Source organism: Chlorocebus sabaeus, chromosome 26 (genome assembly GCF_047675955.1).
Source record: "Chlorocebus sabaeus isolate Y175 chromosome 26, mChlSab1.0.hap1, whole genome shotgun sequence".
NCBI classification, from domain to species: Eukaryota; Metazoa; Chordata; class Mammalia; order Primates; family Cercopithecidae; genus Chlorocebus; species Chlorocebus sabaeus.
In genome coordinates, this window is record NC_132929.1 from 39,114,332 (window position 1) to 39,135,933 (window position 21,602).

Genomic DNA, 21,602 nt, shown 5'->3' on the forward strand with positions numbered 1-21,602 from the left:
CCTTGGCCTCCCAAAGTGCTGGGATTACAGGTGTGAGCCACCTTGCCCAGTGAATTTTTTATTTTTTAATTTTCACAGGGATGGAGTCTTGCTTTGTTGCCCCGACTGGCCTAAAATTTAGTTCTTTTTTCTTCCTTTCCTTTTTTGAGACGAGTCTGACGTCTGACTCTGTTGTCCAGTGTGGTAGCATGATCTCTGCTCACTGCAACCTCTGTCTCCCGGGTTCAGGCAATTCTCATGCCTCAACCTCCTGAGTAGCTGGGATTACAGGCACATGCCACCATGCCCGACTATAAAATTGAGTTCTTATAGTTCAATAAAGTTAATTTCTTATCTTTATGCTAGTATTGTAGAATTTTGGGGCAGGTAGTATCTTAGATTCCCTACATTAGCAGTGCTATATAAAAGAGAACTAATGCAAGTCACATATGTAATTTTGAATTTTTTAGTAACCATATTAAAAAAGCAAAAAGAAACAGGTGAAATTATTTTTGATTGTATGTTTTTTAACCTAGTATATCAGAAATACTGTGTCAACATGTAATCAATATAAAATTATTAGAGATAGTTTGCACTTTTTTATATGAAATCCTTGAAATCCATTGTGTATTTTACATTTTAAGTACATCTCAACTCGTGAAATTTTCATTAAAAAATTTGATCTGTATTTAGATTCATAAAAATTGCAGTTAAAAAAGTAGATTCACACTGTTTCAAACATTGTTTTCCAATAAATCGAGTACCAAACAAATCATTTTTCTCCAATATTTGTATCTGTATTGACAAAAATTACTCTTCAGAATAATTGATTTGACTCAGAAGTTCAGCACTGTCAAAATACCCATGCAGGTTAAGTAAGTCCACTAACACTTGTAAAAACTTATTATTATCAACATGAAATTCAAAGGGGCATCATATAAATTGAAAATCAACTAAGTTTATCCATATCAACAAAGCATTTGTTGTATTTTTTTTTCATAGGTTTTGCAGCCACTTTACACAGTGCTGTGCTGCTGCATGTTAATTCATGTTGAAAAATGTGTACAATCATTGATTTGTATTATAAAAAGCTTCAGTTTTAACATAAATTCTTGTACTTGTCTAGCTAGGTCATAAATAAGCTTTTTCTCTCCTCGGGTCTTCAAATCTAGCTAATTGATACGCATTGTGATATAGGGGTAACAGTGTAAATCACGCTGAGATTTCTAAAAATCTATTTCTGGTTTACTCTTTGATTGTTGAATATTGGCAAGCATTTCTTTTGTTTCAAGAAAATCTGAATTAGAGTTACCAGAATTGTAAATCTTTGCAAAACTCTTCCTTGACTCAAGCAACCAACAGTAGCTAATAATGTGGTCATTAAATTCATTGTCTTCTATTTATTTTAACAGTTCTATAAACTGGTGATGATTTAGAGCATTTGTGCATATGTACTGAACAATTTTGGGGTCTTTTTGAGGCAGAGTCTAGCCCTTTCGCCAGACTGGAGTGCACTGGAGTGCAGTGGCGCGATCTCAGCTCACTGCAACCTCCGCCTCCCGGGTTCAAGCCATTCTCCTGCCTCAGACTCCTGAGTAGCTGGAACTACAGGCATGTGCCACCATGCCTAGCTAATTTTTGTATTTTTAGAAGAGATGGGGTTTCACCATATTGGCCAGAATGGTCTTGATCTCTTGACCTTGTGATCCACCCGGCTCGGCCTCCCAAAGTGTTGGGATTACAGGCATAAGCCACCATGCCCAGTCTGAACAATTTTAATAGCTGCCTCCATGATACAGTCTGCCTCAGGGCACAAATATTTGCATTGTGTTTCACACAGCAGAACAAAGTAATCAGAGAAATAAATCCAGCAAATACAGATGTTTGAACATTGTGTTGCTGGAAACTGACTTTTTAATATCTAGCTGAAAGTTACACATGTAGAGAATTCAAAAATATTTACAACATAAGATCAGTTTTTAAATTTAAGATTGCAAATAGATGAAGACATTTCTCTGTAAATTTGTAGGTCATTTGAGACAGATATACCTATAGTATTAATTGGGCATTATCTCTTCTAAAATTCATCTAAAGCTAAAAATACTTGTAACTTTTCAAATGCTGACTTAATTGATCTTTAGTATTGTTAGAAGGGCCTTTTTATTCACTGATAGTTGCTTGATGTCTCAAAGATTTTTCACTTTCTGTAAAATATCTTTTTAGTTTTTTTCCTCATAATTTAAAAATACAATTTCCTTAACTGAAATAATTTAATTTTTCATCTCACCATCTTAAAATTGTTTTCTACATTGAACAAGAATCTGAACTAGTCAGGCGCGGTGGCTCACACCTGTAATCCCAACACTGTGGGAGGCTGAGGTGGGAGGATCACTTGAGGCCAGGAGTTTGAGACCAGCCTGGGAAACAGGATACCCCAGCTGTATTTTTAAAAAATAAAGAAAAAAGAACCCAAGCTGTTTTATAGCTAGCCGCTTACAAGCTCAAGTTCTGTAAAATCTTCAGGAATTTTTTTGTTTTACATTTAATTCTGATTTCACTGATTGTGACTAATTTTGTTGATTATTTTTTAACTGAAGCCATTTTGTATCAAATTGAAATGCATTTGCTGAAAATGTCTCTTAACTGTTCTGTTATCTTAAAACTTTTTTTTACACAGCAGCTTTTTAATTTTGCTCTGCTGCAGCAAATTGCAATTGCCATTCTTTGTAAAATTTGTGACATACCTTGTTGAGTCTGTTTTCTTTTCATTTGATTCTACCTCAGTAGTATACCTTCACTTGAAAGTAAAAATTTTTCTATTTTTAAGCTAGAAAAATAATTTAATTATAAAATAATTAAAATAAGTATTTTAATTTAATTGCCAATTATGATTTACATAAGTGTCACTGTAACTTATGGTATCTGCATAAAATGTTCAAATAAACCCATTACAGTGCTACATTGTTGCATAGAAAAATCATTTGAACTGACTCATTCTATCAGTTCTGGATTGGTGATATGCTTTTGTGTAATGCTAGAAATGACACATTTACCCAATTGTGCACTGCCATGTATCTTGCACAATTTAATAATAAAAGCAGAATACAGTTCTACCAAACTATAACATTGTGCTTAATTGTAAAAGATTTTACACTGCTTCAGTTAAGACTTTATATTAATTAAAAGTTTTAAAACTTAAAATTGTATTCCTCAGTTGCCATAGCCACATTTGCACAGCTCTAGAGTATAGATCAGCTTACTTTGGTGATGAAAGGGTAGAGAGGCAAAGCAACTGGACCCAGTTGTCCTGGAGGAACAGAGCAAGTCCGTAAATGAGTCTGTACTTTAACAAATGTAATTTTATATCCAAGGCTGACTTCATGTTATACCAAAAAGGATTACTTTAATTTAAAGAAATAAATCAGTTATTTAATTTACTTTGAAATAATTTATTTGTTTAAACAACCACTTATTTGTGGCAGTTAGAGGTTCAGTTTTCAATTAGATATTAATGGCATCCTATAAATACATAAAAAGCGATCTGAGTTTGCTCTTAGACTTCACTTTCCAGATAAATGCTAGCATTTCGAGTTTTGAACACTGAGTATTGTTTTATTCAAACTACATGCATAAATTTATACAAACATAAAATGAAAATGTAAGCAGAAATTCGAGTAGAGTAACGATACAATTTCATTCTTCAGTGAATGCTTAAAGGTTTATAGAGGTACCAAATGCCTTAAGCCCAAATTTACAGACAAAGTAGATCTTATCCTCTTAATATTTGTGCTGAGAGGGAGCAAAAAATTAAAACTTTGCACTAATTTAATTTCTTTATGTGGTGGTTATAAGACCAGTGAAGAATTTTTTCTCCTGCTGGTAGTACTTTGATAATAGAAAATGGTCCAGGATATAAAAGACTGCTTTTGCTGTTTGTGGAATTGTTGGGAACTGACTTTACACACTCAGAATATGTTAGAGAAATCTTGATTGACTGCCTGGGTGGTCAGTTAATGAGAGTATGTGTTAAATAATTACATATATAACATTGTAGTGACAGTTTTCAAAGCATCCACTTAAAATTTTCATTTCTCTGAGTAAAAGACACAAGCCTGCTTTTTTGTGTAATCTTTTAAAATTACTTTTTCCCACCTCTTTCTCTCTGTTTCTTTCTGTCTCTTTTTAATAAAATGGTTTTCAGATATAAGATGTTTTTGGGATTCTGCTAGAGATGACCTAATTTTTACTAATTGCTGTGCTTTCAAAGTTTTGTTTGCTGAGAATGGCAGGGTTATTTTTATTATTCTTTGGTAGTAATAACAAGTGGTTTCATACAAAGCTGCATATTCAAAAGAATATCTTAGTGCCAGCTTGTCAGTTGTTTTTGTTAAAATTGGCCTTATCCCAGGAAAAAATTAAATGCTAATGTGTACAAGTTAAAGTTTATATTATGTGTGATTTGTTACATTATTTGCTTATTGTCTTGTAAAACACACAGAGTGTTGGTTTTTAAAAATAGCTTAAATATTTTTCTTCAAAGCACTTATCAATTGCCTGAATGATATAGCCACTGTTTTATACTTTTGTAGTGCCTCAGAATGAAAGATCATTCTTCTCAACTCATCTGAATTCAATCTCTTTTAATTAAATTCTGTTTAAAATGTGCAGCTTTAACTTTAGTTTTTCTATTCAGATATCCCTACAGGCTAATTACCTTTTCCCTGCTTTTCACTTAAATCTCTCCTCCCCCAATTCCCCATTAATTTGGGTTGGGAAGTGTTACCTTAAAGCTTTAGCCTTAATGCTACATGAAAAGACTCGGTCCTTTTTATTTCATTTTCCATGTATTAGGCACCACTAAAAAGAATGTAACACGTGTAGCAGCTTATTTCATTTTCAAAGGAGGAATTGAAGAGCTTTTGAGTAAAAAACGTGAAAAGAAGCTCATGTTCATTGCCTACGTGGCTTTTAAAAAGACTCTTGAAAAACATTCCATTGTGAATTCCAGGTCCTCTTTAAACTTACCACCAGCAGTAACTGCCTGCAGAGCCATGTGATCATCTTGGCAGCAGCCAGGCCTTTTAGTGATTTCATTACTGTGGTTTCCTCAAGCTCTTTACACACATTGATTAATATTTTCCTTGCAGTTATCGCTGTGATGATTTTGTGGTCAATGACACCAAGCTGGGACTGGTACAGAAAGTCAGAGAACACTTACAGAACTTGGAAAAGTAAGTAATAGGCCTTTGGAAAAAGAAGGGTCTAAGAATGGGGTTGAAGTATTTTTTAGAATTTTTGAGTGGGGTTTTTGTCAATGAGTTTTATAACTTCATGTTTATAATATGATTGAAATGTTGATAAAATAAACCTTGGCTTTGGATATCTAAAACTTGGCCCATAGTTAGTGGTCATAGCTCTGCATTTATTTTATTTAATATTTGTCATAAAACATCTAAGGTCCTAAGAACTGGTTTTAAAATTATTACCCAACAATTTATAAGCTACTCAATTTATTTGCAAGGGGAATTTTGAGGGTACAAGGAAAGGGCAGAAAAAGGTGTGAAATCATCATAGAGTTACTTTTGATAATAGAAAACCCTTGTCAAATATATTGTGAGGTCTACTAGGAAGCACTATGATTTATGCGTCATTTTTAAGGGAAATTAGGTTTAATGAACATATTGTCCACTTTGCATCTATGCAATAGCACAGGATCCTAGTTTCTTTTCTTTGCTTGTTAGGGGCAGTTAAATATCACTTGACATTAACAAGGAGCTATGAATACTTTGTCATCATAAAGAAATGAAACTATTTATGTGTGAACAGACTTTTCTTGGTATAGTCAAATAGCTTAGTTAGGGAAAACTCACTGGACCCAAGATTGAAGCAATAAACAGAAACCCAGCTAGCCATGCCTTTGAAGCTACAGTGCATAGAAGCATGGCTGTGGAATGACTGCTGACTCAAGTGAAATCTGTGTACATCACACCAAATCATTAAGTGCCATCTAATTTATTTTGGCAGTTGGTGTGTAGAAGTTATTGTGAAAACATGCACAAAGCAGGAATGCCTTAGCAAACTTAAGTGTAAAGCCCATAGAATGTTTCAAAATTGCATACTGAAAGGAAATAACCTAACTTCTTTGAGGGCAATACTTCGTAGTGTTTGTTAAAACCAGACATGTATGTCTCATTGACTAACTAGATTATAAAGCCGATACTGGAAGAATAATGATTTCTTTAAACCAATTAAAGTACTTCAGGTTTAAGTACTTTTTGGTTTGTCGTCTTTTGGCTCTTTTTCAGAGTGCTTCTCTTCTAATTTGATGAGCCCTATCTAGGATTAGAGACAGATACACACAGATCCAAAATATTTAATTTTCTCTGAAATTGTTCACAATAAACATGAAGTCTGAGATTCCTGAAGGAATGTATGTATAGTATCACTCTTTGGTGTGGTGATGTCATTGTAAAGGTCTTAGTAACTTGATTATTTGTTATAGAAGTGGGTGGCTACCAGAATATTTTTTACGGTTTTCTCTAGGTAAAGACTACCCTCTCAGTCTGAAATAAATTAATCAGAACTAAATCAAAGGGAAAAGAGGGCATTTGGGAACCTGCATGCATTTATATAGTTAGGAAATCTTTTATTTCCATTGACCACTTCATCAGATGAAAGGTGGCACAGACCACCTGTCTACACGTCTGCTTGGCCCCAGTGAAAAGTCTACCTTACAGTCCATTTCCTATGTTGAAAAACATTACCTAGATTCATTTTAGTGTTTTGCAAACATTGGTTTAATCTGTAGTGGAATTTAGAAACTACGATCATATTTGTGTTTTACTTAACTTTTGACTATTCCACATGCCCCATGGAGCAGCACTGTCCAGCAGAACTTTCTGCAGCCACAGAAGTGTTCTCTATCCACTCTAATATGGTAATACTAGCCATACGTGGAAAGTGGCTAGTGCAACTCAGACACTGAATTTTAAACTTCAAGTTTAATTAATTTAAATAGCCACCTGGAGTGAGTGGCTGCTATATTAGATAGCATGGATCTAGAAGATTCTGCATTTTGAGAGTCATTGAGGATAAAATATAGTAACTTACATTTTTAAAAGGTGAAATGCCTTATTGATATAGGTTACAACTGAAAATGAACTCTTAGGCATTGTCATAAAGAGCATATATACTATGCTTGTGGTTTACCTTCCCCACTTCACAGAATTTGTGAAGGAATAATTGAACACTATAGCATATGGAATTGGTCTCTTCATCTTGCAGTTATCAGTACTGTGAGAGAGAGACATACAGTTCTGAAGAATATTTTGAGGTTTGAAGCAACTGTCACTAGTTCTCATGTTTCAAAGACATAATTCATGTGGAAGTTCTGTAAGAAAAAATAATTATGTATTTACTTTGGATTAACTTGGTACTTTTAGAAGGTGGGAAAGAATTGGCGGCCTTAAAAGTCTGTTGTTTAACCATAATTTTTACTTCCTTTAGATTAATTTGCCTGAGATACAAAAATTTTAAAGTGACCTTTTGAAAATAGAAATAACTTTCTGATAAATTTTAAGCAAAATATTTCTTACATCAAGAAAAATTTTGAGTGATTTTAATTCAGAATTTCTGCACTGATAAGGATGTGTTTTGGAATGTCCTTTGGCGCGTAGCTGCATCTAATGAATGTACATGTGCCTATATTCCTGTAACTTATTTATCATTCCTCAAACTCAGATCATATCCTCATCTATTAAGACAAATGAGCAAAACATGACATCTTTATATCGAAATTAAGAAAGAAATAGCATGTGGAGACTTACTGTTAAATTTCAGAACAGTCGTGTCAGACCAGGGTTTTCCTTTTGTTGTGAGGAATGAGCCTTCTGCTCTGTGAAGCTTCGCAGTGGGTCAGACAGTGAGAGTGGTGGTGGGGAGTGTCCCACGGGCTGCATCTTCTGGCCAGCTTTGCCAGGAGCAGCGTCCAACCCACCTCTGCTGGAGGAGCGGTGTCTGGCCCACCTCTGCTGGAGGAGCGGTGTCTGGCCCACCTCTGCTGGAGGAGCAGTGGGGATTTCCAAGGAAGTAGAGTTCCTCAGTTAACTTCAAGTACGTGTGGGCCCCAGTGGGCCTGACGAAGCAGTCAAGGAGGTCTCCCTGCCCTAGGTCTTGAGGGCAGCTGGAGTTTATTCTTTGACCTGTGGTGTAGCATGCATATATTAATAACTTTTTCACTATCTGTTTGTGTTTTAATAGCTCAGCTTTCACAGCTGATAGGCATAGGAAAAGAAAACTTTTGGAAAACTCAACACTAAACAGCAAGTTATTAAAAGTAAATGTAAGTAATTAAAATTTATTTAAATATAAGAGTTAGTTGAGATTTAATCACTGTTTTGTTACAACTCTAACATGTAAAGTTACCTGTTACAGACTTTCTTATAAATGTGTGTCTTGGATTTGGAGTATTTTACACAATGTTTGCCACTTGTACTGTCGATTATTGCTGTGACCCCAGTGAGTCCATCTGTCAGCACCTTCTTCCCATCAGCATTACTGCTGTGCTCCTCTGCCCTAGAAAACAGTTCATTCTTAATATCTGCTCACACTCCTTACTCATCAGGAAACCCAGCCTTCATTTTTAAGACTAAGTCTTTAGGTTCAGGCAGCTTTTCCTTTTTTTGAGATGGAATCCTGCTCTTTAGCCCAGGCTGGAGTACAGTGGCGCATTCTGGGCTCACCGGAACCTCCGCCTCCCAGGTTCAAGTGATTCTCCTGCCACAGCCTCCGCCTCCCAAGTAGGTGGGAATACAGGTGCACACCACCGCGCCTGGCTAATTTTTGTATTTTTATTTTTATATATTCTTTTTTGAGACAGAGTCTCACTCTTGTCACCCAGGCTGGAGTGCAGTGGCATGATCTTGGCTCATTGCAACCTCAGCCTCCTGGGTTCAAGCAATTCTCCTGCCTCAACCATCCGAGTAGCTGGGATTATGGGTGCATGCCACGCCCGTCTAATTTTTTCTGTTTTAGTAGAGACAGAGTTTCACCGTGTTGCCCAGGCTGGTCTTGAACTCCTGAGCTCAGGCAGACCACCCACCTCAGCCTCCCACAGTGCTAGGATTACAGGCATGAGCCACCACACCCGGCCTTTTTGTATTTTTAGTAGAGACAGAGTTTCCCCATGTTGGCCAGGCCGGTCTTGAACTTCTGACCTCAGGTGATCCGCCCACCTCAGCCTCCCAAAGTGATGGGATCACAGGGGTGAGGTGCCTGGCCTTAGGCAGCTTTTTAAGATTAATATCCCATTGTTAGGAAAATGCATATTGGTCATTTATATATGGCTTAGAGTTAAAAGTTTGGCGACAAAAATACTTGGGGCATATGTATTTATATTTTTCCATTTTTCTTAGTTTTTATAGAATCTTAAAAAGGCACTAAGTCTTAAGTGTTATTTTAAGGATTTCCTGTTTTTTGCATTGTGTGCTCCATGGTACTCATTAATGGTGATTTCCTCATAAGCTTTCAATAAAATACTTCCATTTAGAGCAACCCCAGGATCAGAAACAGCCTTCTAAAAATATCCAGACATTTATACAGAGACTAGTTTGTTTCAAATATTCATTGGACAGAAGAGGACCAATTCCAAATTGGCTTGGTGCTAGAGTTTCAGAGGCCTTGACTTAGCTTTGATGTTTGAAACAGTTGGCCTTTCCTTGGCATTACTGATGGCCTCTTCTTGCACCACTTACAGGGAAGCACCACTGCCATTTGTGCCACAGGCCTTCGGAATTTGGGGAACACGTGTTTCATGAACGCCATCCTTCAGTCACTCAGGTAACGCTGCAGTCAGAGCTTAAGCGTCTGACATTAAAGGTTAAGAGCAACGGCTCTGGCTTCCTATCTTGTCTACCACTAACTCTAGTCATATGGTTTGGAGCAAGATACCTTAATTTCCTGTGCCTTCGTTTCCTCATCAGTAAAAGTGGGGACAGTAGTTCTTACCTCATGGAGTAGTTGGGAAGATTAAATAATGTAATTTGTCTAACGTACTTACAGCAGTGTCCGGCAGTGAATAGTTGTTTGCGGTTATTTCCGGTTGCTTCTTGAATAGGCTGGAACTGAGGTCAGCAAACTTTTTCTGTGAAAGGCCTGATAATAAACATTTTAGTATTTCAGGCTACAGTCTCTCTCACATATTCCCCCACCACCCTGCCCTTTATTAAAACAACACTTTAGGGCCGGATGCAGTGGCTCATGCCTGTAATCCCAGCACTTTTGGAGGCTGAGGCGGGCAGATCACCTGAAGTCAGGAGTTCTAGACCAGCCTGGCCTACATAGTGAAACCCCGTCTCTACTGAAAATACAAAAATTAGCTGGGCGTGGTGGCGTGTGCCTCTAGGCCCAGCTACTTGGGAGGCTGAGGCAGGAGAATCGATTGAACCCAGGAGGTGGAGGTTGCAGTGAGCCAAGATGGTGCCACTACACTCTAGCCTGGGTGACAAAGTGAGACTCTGCCTCCAAAATAAATAAATAAATTAATTAATTAAATAAAACAACACTTTAAAAATGTAAAACTCGCTTTAAGAGCTGCGTGGTGGAGGGCTAGATTTGGCCTGTGGGCCACAGTTTGCAGACCTGGATTACAGAGAACCTTGTTCAAAGAGCTTATTTCAGTCATTAGTTGAGTCTTAACCCATTTATGCCAGAGGTTGCAATTTTTTTTGTATGAAAAACCAGACCTTGGCGATGACCTTGAGCAGTAAGATATAAATAACTCCCAGAAACTTAGCATTCCAATAATGGAACACTAGGCATAAATGGGTTAATCAAGGTCATAAGATGAGATGTCTTCAAAATATGAAACAAGTAGTAAAAATAAAATAGTCAACAAGGCTGATCTAAGTTTTGTAAAATAAATTATTTTGAAAGTTGCATACTTTTAGATTTTAATGAGACATCAAAGGCCAGAATAAATGACCTTCCCAAGGTGACACTGCTGATAAGAAGCAGAAGGCATGTTTGATCTCTCCTGGAAGGCACTGCCTCTCAGCTTACCTCTTCTTGCTCAAAGAGGAAATTATAGTTACTACCGAATTCTCCTTATGATTCTGTACAGTGTATCAAAATAATATGGTCAGTTTCATGGTTTGTTTTTATTTGAGGAAATTACTGAATACCTGGAAACAAGCAACTGTAAAGAAAGAAATGGTGACTACCTATAACTGGAGGGAAAATTGGGGATTTTTTTGAAAAGGGATTTTGTTTTCAGTTCTTTTTTGTTTTTGTTTTTTACAAAGTCATCTGTCTATACTATTTTCTTAGAAGGAAGAATCATAATGAAGAAACTGAATGCAAGAGATTGCATTGAATACAATTTAAATGAGACAATTGAAAAATTGCAGTTTCAAAATGTATATGTAGGCTTCATCAACTTTCTTTACAATCCTATTCTTTTCTTTTTACAATATTTTTCCCTTCCTTTTAAAATAGTAACATTGAGCAGTTTTGCTGTTATTTCAAAGAACTGCCCGCTGTGGAGTTAAGGAATGGGAAAACAGCAGGAAGGCGGACATACCACACCAGGAGCCAAGGGGATAACAATGTGTGAGTTGCAAGAATATGTCCTTTTGGCTTTGAGTTACAAAACAAATTACTCTCACTGGTGGTTTCCATTATATTATGTGAGCTAACAGGCACATGCCTTAAAAAAAAATCTTCTGAAAATTGTGTTTAAGTAGCTGGCAATCTTAATAATTGTTGGAATTCTGGCTGGGCATGGTGGCTCACACCTGTAATCCCAGCACTTTGGGAGGCTGAGGTGGGTGGATCACTTGAGGTCAGTCAAGACCAGCCTGGTCAACATGGTGAAACCCCATCTCTACTAAATATACAAAAATTAGCTGGGCGTGGTGGCGGGTGCCTGTAGTCCCAGCTACTCAGGAGGCTGAGGCGGGAGAATTGCTTTAACCCAAGAGGCGGAGCTTGCAGTAAGCCGAGATCACGCCACTGCACTCCAGCCTGGGTGACAGAGCGAGACGCCATCTCAAAAAAAAAAAAAAAAAAAAAACACGAAACCTTGTTGGGATTCTTTTATTTACCGTAACAGGAGGGATAAATTTAGCATTCTGCTTATTGACTGCAGATTTGGGCATTGGAGAATTGGCATCTAGATGTGAAATGCAGTTCTACGTGTAGGCAACGATGAATCTTATTAGTCCCTGTGAACTGATTTGTCTCATGGTATTAGGTAATCCTGTCTTGGATACTGAAATTAATTTGTAGTCAACAAATTAGTTGTGGGGGAATAAAGTCAATTTTTGGTTGATATAGAGAGGGGGAAAAAACAGACAAGTGCTCATTAAGAACCAATCCTGTATCCTCATTTGGTGTAGACCTCCGTTATTTGTGGTTCAGAAGATCTATCATTATGACAATTGTAGGGGGTACATTTTTCGTGTCTTAATTTTACAGCTCTTTTTTCAGAAGGACTGTGGCTCATACTCCTTATGTATTTAATGTTTTCTCTGTCTGCTCCTCCACTTCCACACACTCCCATTCTCACTCATTCTGAAGGACCATCCTGTGATTTGACACTGTCCTGCCTTGGTGGCTGAGGTCAGAATGATGGGCAGCAGGGCCAGAGTCACAGTGCAGGGAAACTGGAAAGCCAGGCATGGAGCAGGGCTGGAATGACATCACTACAAGTGGTGTTTGAAGGGAGTTTCCCTCACAGCAACATGTGGGATGAGTTGAGCAGCATCTAGGATGAGTTGAAAGTGCCTACTTTCAAGGAGGCTTTGCACTCTACAGTAATCAGGTCAGAGGGGACAGCAGTGAAACAGCAGAAAAAATACATGTGTATGAGTTAAGAGAAGAATTAGTAGTACTTGATGTATTCGTGTCATGCAGGGTTGAGTTTCAGACTGCAGAAATTGCCTTTGGCTGATTTAGGCAGAAAAGGAATTTACTGCAGGGATATTGGTGAGCTAATCATAATGGGTGAGTGAAAAATCAGGTCTGGAGTCCGAGGCAGCAGCACTGCAGTCACAGTCACCCCACAGAACTGTCCTGTAAGGCTGCCACTGCCTCTGGTGCCCAGCGCAGCAGCAGAGTTCCTGTTGCCAGCACTGCTGGAGATGGGTGCTGGTGGACGCGGCCCTGCTGCTGCCCTGCACTCCGGATGGTGCTCTTTGTCCCCACTGCTACCAGAGAGGATTTGGTGCCGTCCCTTCTTCTTTGTGTTACTATGTGTCACTTCTTTGTGTCACAGGCTATGTACCTGTGTTCTGACTGCAAGGGAGCCTGAGAAGGCAAGTGTCTGGCTGTTTAGCTTTAGAAGTGGGAGGCAAACTCTTAAAGTGGGGATTCTCAAACATAGGAAGAGGGTTCAAGTATTAGGAAGTCAAAAATATGATTTGTATTCCAGGGTCCCACGTGATCATGAGGGTTGAGAAAGAAGATACTGAGATTCTCTGGGATGTCAATCAAGTATCCAAAAATATGGTGCTTATATTGACAGCTATGGAAGTTGAAGTTGAGTTGGATCAGTTTAGCCACAGGTGTAGAAAACCAGAGTTAAGTGACTTAAACATCCATGGTTTGTTTCCTCACATAAAAGTCAGAGGCTGTCTGTCCAGGGTAGTTTGACAAAGCCATCTGGCTCCTCCTGGCTTTCTGTTCCACCAGCCTCCAGAGGCCCTAACCATCCACATAGTCCACCATGGTGCCGGGGCTCCCCAACTCCGTCCCCATTCCTAGCAGGAAGAAGGAAAGGATTAATATAGGACTACTCTTCTTTTTAAGACATTTCCCAGAATTTGGACACAGTTTTTTATTTTGAGAGTTTATATGCCCAGGAAAAATTGAGAGTTCTATTCCTATGCGAGAAGAAGAGTGTGGATACTGGGTGATAGGAGGGTGTACAGAGAGCAGTAGATGCTGGAGCAGGTCAGTGCACACAGAGGTGAAAGTGACAGGATCTCCAGCAGAAAATTCCTGCTGGAAACTGGAGAAGTTTACATAAAAATAGTCATGAGAAAATCTGACTTTTGGAGTTGAGGGTCACTGGTGGAGAGCCGAGTGGTGAAGGTTTGTGACACAGGCTGGGGTCTGAGGGTGCTAGTGAGTGGCAAGAAGGACAAGGCAGGAGGGGGAGAAAGAGAGCTGAATGCTTGTTTTGCATTTTGAAAACGTACATTCTTAAGTAATTTGGCCTATAACTCACCCAGTGCTGTATTGTTTGCTTGCATGGTTTAACTCAGAGTGTAGAAATATGGCGGTGCATTGGCACACTCAGAGTTAACCATATGGTTACAAATTAGCTTTGTCAGAATTACTGCTACTCATATGGGTTTTTGAGATGCTCTTATTTATCTTTCAGACTTTCTTCAGAAAAGACCAAATCCTTTTTAAGTGTTCATTTTGTATGTATGATGCGTTTTAGACGAGTGGACGCTGTGTTGGAATTGTAGCCTCTCACTAAGCTGAGGGCACTGTCCTTTCCTCTTTTGCAGGTCTTTGGTAGAAGAGTTTAGAAAGACACTCTGTGCTTTATGGCAAGGCAGCCAGACTGCATTTAGCCCAGAGTCCTTATTTTATGTTGTTTGGAAGATTATGCCAAACTTTAGGTAAGTATTATTTAAAGAAAGGTATTTTAAAACGTTAATATTAGTGTCTGTACTGTTCCTGAAATAATTCCTAATGAAGTGGTTGTATTCTAAATACTTAACACTAGTTTGGTGTTTTTTCTTTTTAAGAAGAAGAGTAGAAATCGAATACATCTGACTAAACACATGTGTTTATTTAAATAATAGACTGTAGAAATGTCTTTAACAAGAGGTGGGGTATTTTGTTGCTATAAACATAAAGCCCTTATAAATAACTTATGTGCACTAGGAAAAGATACTGGACAAAATTTCCTTAATCCTTTCACAACGTAGAATAATTACAATCACACACTGTCTTGTTATTCCAGCTAAAAAAATTAGTATGATCAGTAGAAGTGCATGGTATTATATGAACTGTTTGGAACTGAGTTTGGAAGCTCTGGGAAGGCTGTTGTCAAGGGCCTGGGACGCACTCTCTAGAAGGCGGCTGTGCCACATCCCGGTGTGGCCAGAGAGCTGCTGTGGTGCCCATGCTTTCTGTCTCGCCTCGCTTGAGCAAAATACACCTCTGCTGTACACCTAGCTATTAGAGGAGTCTCCTGCCTCTTCTCGTAGGCCTGTCATCCCTGTAGGGATTCGGGTGATGGCAGCTTTGAGGCACTGCAGGTGTTTGACAGCAGCCTTGGCCACCTTCTGCCCGTTTTACCCTTCTGAAGCAAGTCATGGTTCTTACTAGTTACAATTTTGGCACCTAATGTACATCCCTTCTCCTTTTTAAAAAACAAAACAAAACAAAAAAACACCATGCTGTAGTAAACTTAGCGATCTTTCTTGCCCTATTGCCTAAAAAGATGTATTGTTAATATAGAGATATATTTAAAAGGTAATTAACTTCAAAGGACTTTAAATTGTTGCCTTGCTAAAGAGTCTAGCCTTAAGGGTCTGACGTGAGTAACTAGAGTTAACCATAGTCTTTGTTTTGAAAGAAACTCCTTTTATGTATCATACCATTTAGATCTCCTCTCAGGAAAGACATAAGAATTTGAGAATGTCTTGACTCTAAGTATGAAAGGTAGGAATGACAGTTAAGTTACCACTAGTCAGGTCTGGACCTAATAAAAAAAAATTCGAACATAATCACCTGGTAGACTCTTGATAGAGGTTTAGTCTTTGTGTTTTATTATTACATAATAATAGTTTCCATTTATTGAATTCCTGCTGTGTGCCACCCACTGGTATTTTATATCTGGTCTTCATTAAAAAACAAGCAAGAACACAATTCCAGTCAAGGTAGGAAATATTGCCCCCATTTTAGAGGAGACAAAACTGAGACAGAAAGGAGAAGCAACTTGTTTAAGCTTATGCGTCTAGTAGGGTAATGACCAAAATTAGAGTCCAGGTGTTTGTGGAGTTGGCAAATAATAGACGTATTGACAATGATTTGCCCACATACCTTGAACAAGGCCCATTAACAAATTTGATACTGTTTTCTTGATCCCCATGGTGACCAAGGTCCTTCATTCTTGAAAGCTTAGAAACATTATCATATTTTATACAGTAGAAATCTGCTTTTCCTGTACATCTTTCCACATCTCTGTCCTTTCTAGCTTCTGTAGCCCAACTGTGAGCATGATTTAGTTTTTAGCTGTTTAATTTTCATATTGGAATATTCCTACTGATGAAGGAATAAGGAACCAGGCTGAGGAATTTAGCATGTGGAGTGTCTGGGGAAGATATCAGATATCATGAACTCTTAAATTTCTTTAATGGCTGATGAGAATAGGGTGCTTTTGTACTCTTAGCTGGGCTTGCTCTTAGTTCTGCAATAATTGAGATTGTTCCCCATTTTTATATAATCAAAGAACAATTTTTCTCTTGGTCAGATCTGGATCTTGAGATTATAACATGGATAAAGCTTTAGTGCAGGGTCACTGCACAATGCCCAGGTGTGAGGCAGGGAGGTGGGGCTTGCTTTTTACAGCTCTTACTCTACGAGGTATGCAGGTCAGATTCTTATAGCATGCCTGTGTATAAGTGCATGATTCTTGATTTATGTTTATTTATAATCCCAAAGGAATGTTTTTTAGGTTTAAAAAGCCCATTTTCCTTGGTTAACACATGACAGTGTCTAGCGAACTTGATCCTTTGGGATGAAATATGAGGACTCTGAAATACAAACATGCATGTAGAAGTAGAAACAACTTTCATCTATTAAATACACAAATATATATACATACACACACCCCCAAAACACACACCCTCAATGTAATCAGCAGCTTTGGAAAGAGAAATCATTAAGCCTATTCTTTTTTCCCCACTGAAACTAAAAGCCAGTTACCTAGCAGGGAAAATTTTCTTAAAGTTTTGACCTTTTCCAACATACATGTGTACTTACCACACTTCTTTTGATTTCTCAGTATATTCAGCTCTTTCTATCGTTTTGCTTTTCATAAAAATACTTTAAAGTGTATTTTTTTAAATAGGCAAAAACATGTGGTTCAGAATTCAAAAGGTAACAAAAGAATATGCAGTGAATGTTTTATTCTGTTCTCTAGCCATTCATTCTGTTTTCTGGAAGCAACCATAGTTACTAGAGTTTTCTGTATCCTTTCAGATATTGTGTGTACATATCCAAGCAAGTGTGTGTGTGTGTGTGTGTGTGTGTGTGTGTGTGTTTATGGAATTTTTAACGTAATTGGTGATGTATCATGTTTTTCCCTCCTTTGAGATGATTCATACTAGTATACAAACAGCTTCCTCAGACCATTTTCTAGTTCTATCATCATTTGTGTCCAAGTCCCTCCCAGTGGCTCTATGGACTGTTTCTAGTCTTTGCTGTTCTAAACAGTGCTACAGTGAGTAGTCTTTTACATACACGTGCAGGTATCTAAGAGAGAAAGTGCTAGGCTCAAGGAAATGTGCTCCTGTAATTTTGATAGTCTTTTTTGCTTGACTTTGTCACTCCTTGCTTTTCTTAACACAGCCCTGTCTTGCTGCTTTGCTGTCTCTCTCTGTCACGTGCTTCTGCCCACAGCATTTGCTTGTGGTCCCTATCTCTTTGTCTAGGGTCCTGGTTAAAGCTAACACGCTTCAGGAAACTCTCTTGATGATTCAAATCAGGTCTTTCTGTACAGTCTGATTTAATATATTTGCCTTGACTTCCCAAGATGGAACTTTATTTTTTTAATCAGTTATTGTTATAATTACTGTTTTAAAATGATGCATAAGCATTGAAACATAATTCTTATGTTTGCTTGCTCTTCTCAGGTTTATAGACAATGTAAAGGATTTTTGTAGACAAAACATAGATCTTTGCATGTGATGCATGTTTGTTTTGAGTCCCTCTTTGTAGCCCAGACTGGAGTCAGTGGCATGATGTGGGCTCACTGCAACCTCTGCCTCCTGGGTTCAAGTGATTCTCCTGCCTCAGCCTCCCAAGTAGCTGGGATTACAGGCACGTGCCACCATGCCTAGCTAATTTTTTTGTATTTTTAATAGAGATGGGGTTTCACTATGTCAGCCAGGCTGGTCTCGAACTCCCCACCTTGTGATCCACCTACCTTGGCCTCCCAAAGTGCTGGGATTACTGTCGTGACCCACCATGCCTGGCCACGTGTGATACTTTAAAGTTTTATTTGACAATAGTCTTTTTGGGATATTTGTAAAAATATTTTAAAATACTATGCTGTTGATATTTTATATCTAAACCATTTTCATTCTTGTAGCCAAGAATTTTGCTATTGTATTAGTGTGTGTGTTTGTAAACACAAGTTCATTTGTGTTCATTTTTGTCATTTTGTTTTCTGGTGTTTTTGTTTTGAGGAAATTCAGTCATGATTGCTGCCAAATACTGAGTAGGAATACATTTAACTTATTTGCAGATATTTTGGCCAAAACAACAACTTTAGAATTCTTTTTTTAATGTCAAGGATATTTTAAATATGAGCAGAACCTAAAATTCTAATGTATCTTAGGTATTTTAGATGATACATATGTATGTCTGTTTCTACATACAATATATACAGATTATATACTGGCACTGCCAAGACACAGAGTAGTCAGTAATGTGCAGGCACGTCACAGTTAAGTATGTGGTGGGATCACATGAGTCCTTTTATGTGTCTATATTCTGAGATGTTACTTTCTTTATTTGGAACGTCTGCTTTTCATACTCAAGCAGGTGCAAAGTAACATTTTTATTGATGAGCCTTAGAAGAAGTACTTGAACATACATATTGAAATTTAGTTGCCAGATAGTTTAGAAAAAGCTATAGTGAAATGCGAGAGTAACTTCTGACTTTAAGTTCCACAGTTCCATTTATTAGGGAGATTGTTTTCATAATTTAGAATTTCCAGGAAAGGGGGAAAATATATATTGACAGAAACTCTGGTTGGGAGAAATTTTGTTTGTGGAACCACTGCCTGGAAGAGTAGTGGGAGTTTTGAATCTTAAGACCAGACCAGAAAAACTTAATGATTTAGATTAAAGAGAACCTTCCATGCTGGCAAAATGTAGACAGAAGTCTTTTTTATTTTAGTTTTATAAAAGTACTTTATGTAACAATGCTTGCTTTATTTTATCCAAGTAACTTCCAAGACCTTCCACCTGTACCAGTTTCATTTTGTCTGCCTTCATTCCTGTTCTGTCATTGATCTGTATTCGTATAAGAATTTCATATAGTTTCCTGTCTGACTATACTGTAAGAAGTAACCTAAGAATATGTTGTTATATAAATTCAAGTTTTAGGATAGAGCATAACTGTACGTGAGCCAATGCATTTTTTAAAAGTATTTATTTATTTAAAAGATGTCTTAAGTCAGAAGTTAGGATGCAGGTAGAGAAGGTTAGACATCTTTAACTCTTTCAGTGAAGTTTTTCTTCCTTTCAGCCAGTGTTTAAAAATTAGTATCTTTCAATCTAAGGAGTCATTAATAATTTTAAATTCTCCTTTCTTATAGTAGTGGTTCACACCTGATTTTCTAGTGAGGGTAAGAGGTGAAGCTGTGACATTGGAGCATCTTCTAGAGAGGTTATGTGGGCAGGGAGAAGAGTCAGAGTCCACCAGGAAACACAGGTGTAGTCCCATCTCTGTTACTCTCTTGCTGTAGGACTTCGGGGAAGTCACATACCGCCCCCCCCACCTCCATAATTTCCTCACCTCTGAAGTGAGGAGATCATTGCAAGTCCAATTAGCTCTAATATTTTTTGGTTTTCAAACCTATCTTTAAGCAGAATTCATTCTTGAAGAGAAATTCTGTTACCTGTAGAGCTTGCGGGCGTGAAGGTGAGGAAACCTCGCTGTGCTTGTGAGCATGGGGCTGCCGTCCTTTCCCACGCCTTGGCCTCTTGCTGGTGTGGCTGGGCACACAGGGCCCTTCCCCCCAGCCTTATAAGTGACCCTTTCTGTTTGCTTTAGGGGCTATCAACAGCAAGACGCCCATGAATTCATGCGCTACCTTTTGGACCACCTACACTTGGAACTCCAGGGCGGTTTCAATGGTGTTTCCCGCTCAGCAATTCTGCAGGAGAATTCTACTCTGTCTGCAAGTAACAAGTGTTGCATGTAAGATTTCGTTTCCTTCTGTTTTTTAGGAGGGCCTCAGACATTTCTGTTAGTGTTAACTGTGTGTTGGATTTATAACAGAAGGTGGAGGGGTTTCCTAGACATTTGCTGGAACTTTTCGTGCTCTTGAACTTTCTGACCCAGTGAACTAGCACCTGCCTCTTGCTTCCAGACCAGAGGCATCTTGTATTTGCATCCTGATTTAGTTCTGACTGTGATTACTTGGTATAGATTATTTTAAATCTTGAAAAAATAGAAAATATTTGTACAATATTTGTACAGTTTAGCATTTAAAAGATTTCCTCCAAATATATTGAATGATGGGCAGGAGACTTAATTTTCATATACAAAAATAATATTTGTTCACTAAAAACAAAAGCTTAAAACATTTCGAATGTGAACTTTCCTAAAGCTTCATTATGGACTTGAACTTTCCTAAAGTTTATCTGTTCTTTAATGAAGTCGAGGCATTTTAAGTTCTCAGAAGTTTTTCTTGCTTCTCAATATGAATAAAACAAAGTTTTTTGGATTGCTTTCCCATGTACTAGTAGCCCACAAATATACACTGAGATCAGAACACTTATTTTGCTTGAAGAAGGGAAGATTTACTGTTATTTTAGCCTGGATTTTGGTCAGTTGTAGCCTCCTTTGTTCAAATGTTTTGAAAAGTTTCACCACTATTGAGCTACATGGGAGAGATTTACAAGAAGACAAACTCCCCCCAAAAAGAAAGAAAAGAGTAAGTAACATGTAGGTGTCATTGTAGTATTGCCTGGCAGTCCATAAATCGGATGTAGTAGGACTACTTCTTTTTAATGGCAAAGCAGGCTTATAGCTAACCAAGCAGTGTTAGAAAAGGGCAACCAATGTGAATTGCCATACTTCTCAAAATGATGTCCCTCTAGGTCCTCGTAGCTGTGATTCCAGTTAGAATACAAGATACAAAGGGAAGGACCTGTGACCTGGGAGAATTGTTCTTCCTGCTAGCACCAAATTAAAAAGTATTAAATGAAAAATTGTTTTGTATTTTATCATGGCATATTCATCCACAAAGGATATTGAACTGGGCTGTATCATGGATAGGCTGTGTGAGGTGAGAGAGGGTATATGTCTTTATGATTTTACATGATGCCCAGGGCACCCTGTGGAATCACACTGTGTAATACTCATAGAATGTTCTTTTAGTGCCTCATGAGTTTTCAGTATTAATCTATCCCTTTTCATGACATTTTAAAGATTAGGAATTGCAAGTTTCATTACTGAGTTACGGACAGAAACCAAACATTATCAAATATTAAAAATTCAGATTTCGTTCAGTGCATTGGAGAAGCCATTTCAGGATCTAAGAATATTTGCTACAACTAGAAAAAGGTTCTCTTGTGTAATGTCTTTGTTGACTTGTGCACACACACACCTACCCCTACTGAAGGTGAAGGTGAGAATGGTGGCA

General features: G+C 38.0%; 1 protein-coding gene across 8 annotated transcripts in view; it reads left to right on the forward strand.

Annotated features, from left to right (window-relative positions):
- USP3 (ubiquitin specific peptidase 3) overlaps window positions 1–21,602 on the forward strand; it is an 87,446-nt gene that overhangs the window by 43,333 nt on the left and 22,511 nt on the right. For all 8 annotated transcript variants that reach the window (XR_012091504.1, XR_012091505.1, XM_038010048.2 and 5 more), the window contains 6 exons: window positions 5,127–5,210; window positions 8,239–8,320; window positions 9,734–9,816; window positions 11,473–11,586; window positions 14,496–14,609; window positions 20,006–20,152. Coding sequence is in view for 6 of the 8 variants with exons in the window: in XM_038010048.2 (XP_037865976.1) it covers window positions 5,127–5,210; window positions 8,239–8,320; window positions 9,734–9,816; window positions 11,473–11,586; window positions 14,496–14,609; window positions 20,006–20,152 (624 nt within the window). In the remaining 2 variants the exon portion in view is untranslated. The remainder of the gene's footprint in view (window positions 1–5,126; window positions 5,211–8,238; window positions 8,321–9,733; window positions 9,817–11,472; window positions 11,587–14,495; window positions 14,610–20,005; window positions 20,153–21,602) is intronic.